General features: G+C 44.1%; 1 protein-coding gene across 1 annotated transcript; it reads right to left on the bottom strand.

The window, feature by feature from the left end:
* Positions 1 to 268: 268 nt before the first annotated feature.
* On the bottom strand, positions 269 to 12,264 carry LOC5577120 (zinc finger protein 14). Its single transcript, XM_001663165.2, has 4 exons — positions 11,901 to 12,264; positions 4,736 to 5,229; positions 3,726 to 4,395; positions 269 to 1,201 (listed from the first exon to the last, which is right to left on the bottom strand). The coding sequence occupies exons 1-4, from the start codon at positions 12,121 to 12,123 to the stop codon at positions 399 to 401; spliced, it is 2,190 nt and encodes a 729-aa protein (XP_001663215.2). The 5' UTR covers positions 12,124 to 12,264; the 3' UTR covers positions 269 to 398.

Raw genomic sequence — 12,264 nt, 5'->3', positions numbered from 1 at the left:
AATTCACTTGTTGCCATGGTCACGTAAATAACACGGCACCGCTCAAACGTCAAACTGGTCGTCCATACCGTGTGGCAGGTACGATGATATTCTATGCCCAGGGAAGTCAAGGAAATTTCCATCACGGCTTTGAAGCCGCGGACTCTAACCAAACACACGGCTAAGATTCTGTATGTATGATGAGCATTGTATATACCATCCATAATGTCCATCGCCATTCTTACTCTAAATTCTTCAACTAAGCCTTATTGAATTCGTACTACAGCTCTTGTAATAAGTATGTTTATTCACATACCAAATCAGTTTTAGATGATGTTTTAGTGATCAACTGCTAAAGTATGTCTATGTTATAGTACTTGCTACAATACGAACCTTTAGCTTTGGCTTGCTTCATATTACTATTCACAATCCTCATTCAGTTTAGCTCGGCCCTCCATTTCAACTTCCCCTTCCGCTTGGGGCACATTCAGCTCGCTGTGCGTTTTCTCGTGTTTTTTCCTCCCGGAAGTGGTGATGAACGCGGCCGTACACACCCGACAGGAAAACGGACGCTCACCGGTATGGATGCGCTCGTGTGCCTTGCAGTTTTCCTTCAACACGAAAGCTTTCTCGCAGTACTGGCACTTGTAACGGCGGTTGTTCTCGTGCACGTCTATGTGCTTGTTCAGCTTTTGCTTGCTGGGGAACCCTTTGCCGCAAAGTGGACACAGCAGTTTGTACTGGGGTGTCTTCCCTTCGTGCACATAGGCCTTATGGTGGGTAAGTTTGTGGTTCATCGCGAACTTTTTCCCACAGATGTCGCACTGGAACTTTTTAAGGTGATATGCACGGTGCTGCATGAAGGTCTGATACACTTTGCTGACGTAGGTACAGTTGCCGATATTGCAAGCGTATTCCTTTTGGGTGCTGGGTTTGCCGGGCCGCCTGCCTGGAAAACAGTATCGCGGATCGTTTGGATAATGCGTAACCATGTGCGATCGCAAGCTGGTATTGTTGAGGAAGCTCTTGTTGCAAACTTCGCATACGTAACCCTTCTCGCCAATGTGAATTCGTTTGTGGTTATTGAAGTTGTACAGGTGGTTGAATTGCTTTCCGCATTTCTTACACTGGTACGGTTTCTCGCCGGTGTGGGTGCGCAAATGGCGTTTAAGTAGACTTCCATTGCCAAACGACTTTCCGCAGTATTCGCATTTGTATCTTCCTGTGCAAAAAAAAGATAGAGAAACGATTAAAACTAGAACAGATTGAACTACCGTGACAGCGCTATATCCTGCGCAGCTTCTAATTCTGAGCTCTTTTCTAAAAAACTTGCAGAATTTAATATGTTGCAATCGCCCCACACAGTTCAATCATCCACAATTTATAAATGAATCACGATCTGAGCTGAAAGTCTCTTTAATAAAGATTATAATAATAATCACAATTTATGCATCAGCTGATTTTAAGAGACAAAACTAAAATAAAAGTCATCACAAAACATCACAGAAAGATGTTTGCTGAATTGCCGAATGAATTCCTGAAAGTAATCCTTAGTTTATTCCCTAAAAACGAAGCCTTTTTTTTCATAAAAAATTGTATATAATAACTAGTTTTCCCAACAAACGTTGTATTGCCCAGTAGGCCGCGCAGTAGGCTTTGAGCATAAAGCATAAGCATTGATGACCGTACAATTCGTAGTTGCTACTCCGTGATTGACCAGAATAATCGAAGTTGCACAAGGAACCAATAGATGTAGCTTGGGAGTTGCTTACCATATTCAATGTACACTTTCGAGAACTCCAAACAATAAAAATCAATAACGGCGCCGGCCACGTCCTTACGGTCATCGGGGAAGGGAAAGAATGTTAGTGCGACATCCATTGTTACTAGAGACCAAGATCACCTCTGCATCTGGAGTTTTGTTAGTGCGTAGGAATCATAGCTGCATGATCAGGATTCACATGATGTGATGTGTTTCATGCAACCTCACATCAAAAAATCAGCGTCGAACAAGAGTTTATGTCGAGTCGACACTTACAGTGACGAACTGTTCATATTTTGTTAAATCAATCATTTTAAGTAACGTTCCCACCATCGTCATTATAAAAATACGTTTCATAATATATTGTAAATTAAAAATAAAACCATGGAACGAGCTCACCAAATTGATCATCCGTACTTGATGTAGCTACTTTAATCAGCATGCTCATTTCACAAAAGCACAATATCACTCCAACGACGCGAAAACCCGAACTCGATTGCACTCATAACGCGTGCAAACTGAAACGAAAAAAAATTCGGCAACGCGACGACGCAAAAAAAAACGTTTTTCCTGGTGCAAATGAAACGAAGTCAAAACTCAAACCCCCAAATCAAGAGTATCAGACAGCGGTTCAAGTTGATCGATTGGTCTTTACCAGCGAGTGACCATCCGATCAAGCCCTCAGCCCAACCCGGAGTCCGGCTCTCCAGACTTAAGCTCCCGTAAATTTGAGGCTAGGCCTCGATACATCTTCACATTTTGTGCAATGCTGGAGCCAACCTATTTGGTCACTTTCATCCATGCTTTCTTCAATTCCAGCTCGTTTTTAAACAGCTTGGACGATTTTCGAACTTTGGCCTTAATTATAGCCAAAAATCTTTCCAATGGAGGAATTTATGGTGAGTTTGGGGGGTTGGCGGTTTATTGTCTCTGTACCAATTCAACGTCGATCGCGCGTATTGGCATGATGCCAAATCCGGCTAAAATAATGTCTCGCCTCAGTGAGACCACAGGAAGGGCAACAGACGCTTCTGGAGGCACTCGGTGCGGTAAATTTCGATGTTAATGGTACCCGTTGTAAGGTACGGTTCACTTAGTTCACCTCATTGGCATATGGCCTGCCAGAGCAAGTATTTTTTGGCGAATTTGTCTATTTTTTTCTTCCTTATGTCTTCCGAAACATCAAAGCTTGATTTGGCAACGTAGAACTCCAGCCCCGGTATCTTCTTTGCGTCAGCCTTGATGTTCATCCATAACCAGACATTTCGGTTTCGTTAATCACTCTCGATACAGCTTCCTTGCGCGGGATTTGGCAGCCATGTGTTGTATTCATCACGCCGGTTCGGTGCCTTTCGGAACTTGAATAAACGAAGCCCAGCTCGTTTCATGGTTTGCTGAACGAACCAGTCGGAACACTTGGGCTTCAGAGCCGCGTCGCGAATCGAAAGGTTCGGATTACGCTTGAAATAATCTAACACCTTCCGGGCCTTCACAGGGTCAGCTGTAGTTGTAATTTTATTCCACTTCCAGCCCGTCGGTCGATCGTCTGGGACTCCTTAAAAGATTTTACCACCCGAGAGACAGTTGGATGGGTGATTCCCAGTTGTCTTCCAATCCATCTCATGCTCCCAGTCGGATTTTCCACGACGGCGCGCAAAATTTTCCGGCAATTTTGTCCTTGTTTCGATGTCATCTCAATAATGACTGAACCGATTGTTATGAAATTTTGCACATGTAAACAATACACTCCGATCTAGTTATACTCAGATTTTCATCAATTATTACCCACGGACAAAAAAATTACACTTTGATAAAAAATGTTGCATTTTTTACACAGGCCTTACATAAAATTGATAAGTAATTGTTCTCAAACATTCTGAGTAATATGTTCTGGGTGGAAATAATTACAGCTGATATTGGAATTTCGAAAAGTCCTTAAGTGCGCAGAATATGGGGCCTTTACAGTATTTAAACAGTTACTCACCCTCTTCCATCGCCTTGTGTTTGTGCCAGTGCATTTGAAACAGACGCTTCCGAACGAAGAATTGACCGCAGAAGTCGCACGTAAATCCGTCCGACTCGCTGGACAAATGCATCTCCTGCATATGTCTAACGTACGTACCTTGCCTCAGGAACCGCAACGGACAGAAATCACATACGTACGGATAAAGATGGGTCTGAAGATGCCGGTTGAGGAAGCTCAGAGTCTTGAGTACCTGGGGCACCTCTTCGGTGCTGCATTGATCGCATCTGTAGGGAACGGAGCTGACATGTTGCTCCAAGTGAGTCTCCAAAGCATCGGCGCTTTCGTTCTCCGTGTTACAAATATAGCAAGTGTGAGGAACCAGCTTTGGACCGGGAAGACTTTCTTTGATGTTGGGTTCTCTCATTTTCTTCTGCGATGGTTTCACTTTCGTTTTACAGAGCTCCTTCCATGAATAAATTTGTTTTGGCGGTTTTTGATTTTGCTTTGAACTCATGGTATCGACATTCGTCTTGGCATCTTCCGCCGGAAACTGAGTTACTTCTGCATTACCACTATCCACTAGATCCATCGGAGAAGGATCGATAATCTCAGTCTTCACTACAACGGCTTGTTGAATTGGAACTACATCAAAGTTAACATTTCGAATAATCTGAGGTTCCACGGTTATCTAAAAAGTAAAGCACAATGTGAATTTACCTGTTTCATGACCTTCATCAATTTAAATCGAAGCTGTATATCGCATTTTTCAATAATGTCTGAAAGTAATGAGACCCCGAACCATTTTAAGATGGTTGAGAAACCTTTTTCACGGCTTATTATATACGTATAATACGGTTTCGTCAATTGGGTGAAATGCAATGAGTATTATTTCTTAAATTTTATCAAAAAATAGCATGCAACATGTTTTTAGATGGTATTCTGAGCAATAGAACAAAGAAATAAAGAGCCCATATCGCCCATATTGTATAACGTTATGGTCAACCTACCAAAAAGCCAATAAGCCTTACCTTTTCCTGCTTAACAGCCTGCATCAAACCGTCCAGATAGGCTTCGTTGGAACTGCCCCACTTTTTGGTTCGAGTTCCATAAAATTCGAAGTAAATCTGCAGCTGATCGGTATCGATTAAATTCTGCAGCGTGAGGTCGTGCTGCACAAACTCCATCCGAATGTTGTACGCCAAGTCGACCTTCCCAACGCAGGCCGCGCAAATCTTCGTCGGAAGACCTCCACCGGTATCGATTACCAATCCGGAGAAGGCCAATATCATATCCACCAGGTTGTCATTGCGCAGTTTTGAATTGAGGGGAATCAGATCAGATGTTTTCTTCAAACAGATCCGACAGAATAGGGAATGGAGTTGAGGCGATGGTATTTCCTGAATCGTACTGGTGCTGACATTTGCAACCGCATTCGAGTTACTTTCTCCCGATATCATCAGGTCATTACGATCCATCAGCTCGTCGTTTTCGTCGTCATCCGGAGAGTAAACCATTGGGACAGCTGAAAAAAAAACAGGATAAAAAGGTGGCAATTAATTTCATAGTTCTTATTCAACCACCATAAAAACTATGGTGATTGTTACAGTCAACTGTCTCTTACTCGATAGTCTGTATCTCAATATTTCCCCTAACTCGATGGAATGCGCGGTCCCTTCAATTTAGCATACTTTAATCTCTCTGTAAGTCAATACCTCTATAACTCGATGTTCCCTATCTCGCTGCGATCTGTTTGAGTTTCCCATGTAAGTTTACCTCTCTAATTCGATATTTTCATAAAAAGTTTCAAATATCCTCCAAATGCTTACAAATTTCATAAATTTGAATGATATGGTTATGCTTTTACTAAAATTAAGGGTTTTAATTTGTTGAGCATGAACATGAACATAGATGACCGTACAATTCGTAGTTGCTACCCCATGATTGACCAGAGCAATCGAAGTTGCACAGAGGTTTAATAAATGGGGCTTGGGATTAGCTTACCATTCTTAATGTGCACAAATCGAGAACTCAAAATTGAAAAGTCAATAACGGCACCGGCTATGTCCTCACGGAGAAGGGAAGGAATGTTAGTCCGACAACCATCGTTACTAGAGACCAGTGTCTGCATATTTCAATATACAGTCAACAACGCCGACGCTCAGTGGAATCCGTCATCGTTGATTTCTTCTTTGTGCGAATGTATTTTTGACAATACATGCACGAATCTGGCAGAACGTTCATTCAGTTTTCAATTGTCCATTTTACGAAACGACAACACTGATGATATTGATGTTACTTTCATACGTTACGACACCGGCTACTGTCAAAATTTCATTCATAAATCAAGCGATCAGCTGTTCAAAAACGTCTCGTTAAATGGACTATAACTTTTTTAACACTGATTCTCATCCATCTACTGAAATTCGGTGGCAACAAATTCAATTTGTCTTGAAAGACAATCATGATTCATCAACTGGAGGCTTCGCATTGCCGATTTCTTACACCAGTAATATAAAATTCATCTGTAATTTTGTATATTCAATTTTAAATTTCAGTGCCTCTAGGTAAAATATAAATTTTGAAATGACACCAACAGTAAGTGAAACTGAATGCGTGCGCGTGTTGCACCACTCTCTACTCGTCGCATTCGTTCTCATAGTCAGATTGGCTTCTTGCAAGCGGAGTTTGTTTTTGTTCGTTTTCGCACTGATCGGGAATCATTTGGCTGAATTTTTACGACTCTTCTAGAGACCGAAGAAGCCTCTGTATCTCCACAGTTGTCATGGGGACGATATTGGGTTAGGTAGAAGGTAAAGATCTAGGATAGATCTTTTTGATTGGTGATGCGATGCATGATATATTCGCGCATAACCGTAGTTGCGATATTATTCGATAAACGCATTGTACTCCGAACAAGTGTTCATCGCTCGCCCTCGCAAGAGCAAGCGATACGATCAAAAGATCAAACACTACTAACGCGATCCGCGAGCCACTGTTGCAGATGGCAGTAATAATAAAAACCGACTGGTTTGCTTGATTAATGAACAGAGACTGAAGAAAATTTTATTTCGATAATTTAACATGATTGCCTTGACTAATTTGAATTTATTCTAGGTTACTTCGTAGCACGTGGTTTGGATCAACGTACAACACTTCTTCTCAACGAAGTCAACGGTTAAAGATCGGCGTCTAGATTACCTCGGACTCCGCTTGCATCCAGGTGTCGCTCCAACTTTACACGCTCCAACCTTCGTCAACAGATCGGCTTCCATCTGGTCGGTCGGTAGATAACGTAGCCCGATGATGCCTTGCTGCTGAAGATCCCGGGTAAAGGCATGTTTAGTTTCGATATGTTTGGGCCTTTTCTGTAAACGATCGGATTCGACCATCTTGATGCAGGATTGGTTGTCCTCCCACACAACGATTGGAGAACCTGGTTGCTCGTCGAGTTCTTCCAAAAGCTTCCGCATCCACAGCAGTTCCTGGCATCCCTCTGCCAGGGCCACGAACTCAGCTTCTGTAGAAGAAAGCGCAACGTAGGTTTGCTTGCACGTGCCCTAACTCACCAGACCACCGCCGAACTTGATCAGGAAGTTCTTCGTCTCCGGCCCAATCAGCATCGACAAAACATTCCAAATCTTCATGTTTGGAACCCAGGTGGAGACATAACTGCTTTGTCGATTTGAAATACCCTAGTACCCGCTTCGCCTCGGTCCAATCAGGGTTGGTTGGCTTCGATACTTTTCTGCCGAGTAACGAAGTACTAAGACAGATGTCCGGTCGCGTGTTGACCGCAACGTTCAGCAAACTTCCCACTAAGCTGCGGTACGATTCATTGGTTTGCAGTTCTTCCTCCTACTTTTGCTTTACGTAAGCGGGGTCAAGTGGAATTTTGGATGGTTTCGCGTTTTCGTGCCCAAATCGCTCCACGATTTTGTTGATATACCCGGCTTGATTAAGGGTGTAGTGGCCGACTTGCTTCTCGATGCGAACTCCAAGAAACGTTCGAATTTCTCCTAGTCTGAAAAACTGGAATTATTTCGCCAGCGCCTTCGCTATTGCTTCGAACTCTCGTTTCGAATGGCAGCACACGACCATGTCGTCAACAAAGATTAACATGTAATTTAGCTTACCCTTTTCTTCTCTCACGTACAGGCAGGAATCGGACGACGAAGAATAGAATCCCATTTTTTCGAAAGTGTCGTCTATCTTCCGGTTCTAGACACGTGCTGACTGCTTCAGCCCGTAGATGCTGCGTTTCAACCGGCAAACCTTGTCATCCGTCTTCACACCTGAAGGCGGTCGCATGTAGACTTCTTCCTTCAGATCGGCGTATAGCTAGGCAGTCTTGATGTCCAAGTGTTGCACTACCATGTCGTCTCGGCTGGCGATGGTCAGAAGCGTACGAAGGGTGGTTTGCCGCGCAACAGGTGCAAACGCCTCATCGTAGTCTGAACCATATTGTTGGGTGAAACCTTGTGCGACCAACCTGGCCTTGTATCGCCCTGTATTGCCGCTTTCGCCCTGCTTCTTCTTGTACGTCCACTTACATCCAACGGTCTTCTTTCCGGGTGGCCAACTCCCACGTTCGGTGTTCCTGCAATGACAGGATTTCTTCCTTCATCGCTTTCTGCCATTCTTCCTTTTCCGGACACTGGATTGCTACGGTGTAGCTCCGGGGTTCGCTCGTGGAATCGCTGGTCAAACCAGTTACTTGTCGGTATCGCAAATTGGGTCTTGGCCGCCTCTGCGAATTCGATAATCTTGTCCGCCATTTTTGAGTTCTCCTTCAGCGAGTACAGCACGCAGAACCTCGAAAAATCGTCGATAGTGGTCATGAAGTATCGTTTTCCATTTACCGCCGTTACTTCCACCGGACCACATACATCTGTGTGCCCGAGATCCAGGGCGCCTTAAAACGGGATTTTGATTCCTTGGGGAAAGGCGTACGGGTGCTTTTACCCACAGCAGCACTCGCAGACTTCGTTTGCTTCACATTTGCGAATGCGCAAACCGTCGACCAGGTGCTTCTTCTCCATTTGAACAATGGTATTGGGGTCACGATGCTCAAACTTCCTATTCCATTCGTGCACGCAGCCCTTCGAATGATTCCCGTCCGCCAGGGTCATCCTTTTTCTCTTCGTTGCTTCAAATAGTACAAACCTTGCTTGAGCGTTGCTATGACAGCGGTTCGGTTGCCATGCACCCGGCAACCGTTGACGTTAAAAATAACAGTTGTGTTCTTCTGCGCCAACGACGAAACGGACAAAAGGTTCATCGCCAACGTGGGTGTGTACAACGCTTTGAACAGCTTCATTCCGGCTCGCTTACCCTTGTCGTCGTAGAACTAACTGAATCACGCCGGGACCTTCTCCTTCCACAATCGCTTTCTTCGCGTCGGCCAAAGTAACGTGCTCCACATCGCTCTGTTGCAGCTCCACGAAAAATTCTCGGCTCGCGACGGTGTGGCTTGTCGCGCCCAAGTCCACGATCCAAGGCTTGACTCCGTTTTCAGTGTCGCTTGCACAGGCCAGAAACACAAACGACACGGTGTTATCCTGTCTCGATGTAGGCTTCACTGTTTTACCTGGCTTCGTTTCCATCTCGGTATCCCGTAGATACTGACGGTATTCCTTTTGAATGTGGACCACTCTCCTGCAGTAGTGGCACGCCAGAGGCTTCTACTTCTTACCTTGTCCAACTTTCATCGCAGATTCCAAACCGCAACCGTTTTTCTTCGCTGCTGTAGCGGTCCTGCCGACCGAAAGAAACATTCCCCTCCCCGTATTGAATAATTCGAAAGATCAATGATCACCATTGATCTAAGAAAGAACTCTTTTATTTTTCGATGATGTTCCACGCAAGTTAGTGGATTTCATCAGATGTGGGTTTTCACTAGGTTAACTATAAACAAGCGATGTAAGCAGAAGACAAGAACCTTACTGCTTGTTGCTCGTTAACGTGCTCCAATGCCGGAGAATGTTTTTGTTTTAATTTTGTTTGGGTGTCACCCAGCAGCGCTGACTGAACGCCCCAACAAGGTCTCGGTCACATGGCTGCACTAACCGAGCCACAGCGACGCTCGTTTTGGCTTTTCTCTTTTCTCTCTTTATTTTCAGATTGGGAGATTGAGTTCCCCGCTGGCGGTGAGGCCCCCAGTTCTGACGGTTCGTTACAGGAGGTGTCCGGGTGTGTACGACGTCCCCAGTTCTGACGGTTCGTTACAGGAGGTGTCCGGGTGTGTACGACGTCCCCAGTTCTGACGGTTCGTTACAGGAGGTGTCCGGGTGTGTACGACGTCCCCAGTTCTGACGGTTCGTTCCAGGAGGTGTGGCGTTCGGGTTAAACCTACTTTTTGTATTCGACATTTTCGTTCAAAGTTCAGTGGGCATTTTCTGCCAAAATTGACGAGCAGGTCATTCCGGGTCGAGAGTGTTTGATAGTGATATAAGGTGGATAAAGTATATTTCGGCAAATTGGTGGAACCACCCACATACGCGATCAGAATCGAGGGAAAAGTGAAAGTGTCTCCATCGATTCCTTAAGAACGATTCTAAGGGCGGAAAGCTAGTGAATTGTGACGACTTTTTAATAATAAATAAAATTGTGCGAAGAAAATGCTTGATCAATGATCCGAAAAACCAGTGCCGCGAGTGCCTCGGACCGCTACACTGCTTTGTCCAGAAGTTGCCGCTTGACAAGCTACAAAGTGAGTTCATCGTCCGAACGGCTCACGATGGCGGTAGTCAGGGTCTCAGGATCATCGCGACCATGACTATTTCCTCCAGCTGCTGTCCGGCATTCGCAAGGCTATTAAATAGCTCCTCCATGCCGAAAATGTGCTCCGCCATATCCTCTCCCTCTGAATAGCGCTTGTCACAGATTCGCTGCAACATCGAGACCTTCGACGTAAGACTGACCTTCTGGTGGTGATTTTTAAAGCGCCGTACAAGCTTCCTTCGCGGTTCTCGACGTTCGGATAAATGCGTGTTGATTGTCCTCGATCAGGAACCCGATGGTAGCTCTAGCGTTGGCATCTCCAGCGACCCAAACCGCTTCTGCTTCCGTTTTCTCATCTAGTTTCACGTAGTTCTTCCCGGACCAGCAGAAGTTACACCTTGAAGCACCAGCTTGAGTAATCGGCGTTGTTCAGCTTTTGCAGGCTGAATCGGCTTCCGTCCATTTTGCTTCTAGAATATTCGGCTGGAGGGAAAAAAATTCTCGCTCGCTTTGATTAATTTGAATCTATTCAAGGTTACTTCGTTGTACGTGATTTGGATCAACGTACAACATCCACGACACTATCATATCGTGCTACGCGAGCGACGCGCAACACGATTGATCCTAACCTAAGAGGAAATCAATATATAACCCTTCATCCACTTCTGGTTGAATTCGTAGAACCCATTTTTCAACGCAAAGCAGTAGGTATATGAACTTTTGAGTTTTTTTTAATCCTTTAAATAATTAAGCTAACTTCCGTAGGCAAATGCATCCCTAAAATCACTATAAAAAAAGAATTTCAAGATAAAATTCTTGGAAAATTTTCTGATGGAATCTCAGATAAATACTTGGAGAAATTCTTGCAGGAATATTTATACGTTCATTTTTATGTGATACCTGGGGTAATTCCCAGAATAATCCGAGCATTCATTCTAGGAAAGCAACCATTCCTGCTTGAAATTATATAGAGGGAAATTTCCTAAACAAATGCCGTATGTTTGCCTTCTAGGAAACTTACAAAAAACATCCTAGAAGGCAAACATACTGAAGAAATCTTTGGAGTACTTTCTTAGAGAATCCCTGCCTAAGGCAATGCTTAGAGAAATGTTCAGTTGAATTTATGATTATTTGTTGTAAATTCTGTAGTTGATAATTCAAGAAGGGAGATAGAATTTCTATAAGGTATTGGTGGTGTTTTCAGAGCTTTCCCTGAACCGAGCTCTGAACAAACTTTTAAAATAATCGTAGGTTACATTTCATCAAGGATTTCTATAGAAAATTCTAAAATAGATTTTGGAAAGACTATAGAGTCGTTAAATGTTGGCAAAGCTATCAGGATCAATTATTTCTCAAGAACATCTTTAGGGATTACTGAAGATATCGCCCGACTTGCTACGCCCATACTATACGTTTGAACAAAATATCACCCCAAAAAATATCCGAGCGTAAAACCAATCAACCCAAACTCACCTCCCTCCAGCAGCTGCTTCTGGCCGTCAATCTCCACCAGTTCCAGCTCCAGGAAGTGATCCGCACAAACGTATTTGGTTTTCCACCGGAACCGGCTCGGGTCGCCGCCTACAAATTCTATCCACTGATTGCGAAGCTCTTCGTTCGGCGGAAACGGGAAGCACGCAACTCCGCGGTCCGCCTTCGCGCTCGGGCAAAGCGCAATGCAACACAAGCGGACCATCACGTCTAACTATGCGGGAACGAAGCAAAATTGTAAGTTAAACGCGTATTTAAACTTGTTTTTAAAATTTAATCAAATTTTTTGACTGCAGCTTGAGGTTTTCTGTTTTTTTTTCGCGCACAACTTGTGAAAACAAATAAT

The sequence above is a fragment of the Aedes aegypti genome, chromosome 2 (assembly GCF_002204515.2).
Source record: "Aedes aegypti strain LVP_AGWG chromosome 2, AaegL5.0 Primary Assembly, whole genome shotgun sequence".
Taxonomy (NCBI): domain Eukaryota; kingdom Metazoa; phylum Arthropoda; class Insecta; order Diptera; family Culicidae; genus Aedes; species Aedes aegypti.
Note: the sequence above shows the minus strand (reverse complement) of the source record. Positions and strands in the feature narration are given on the sequence as shown.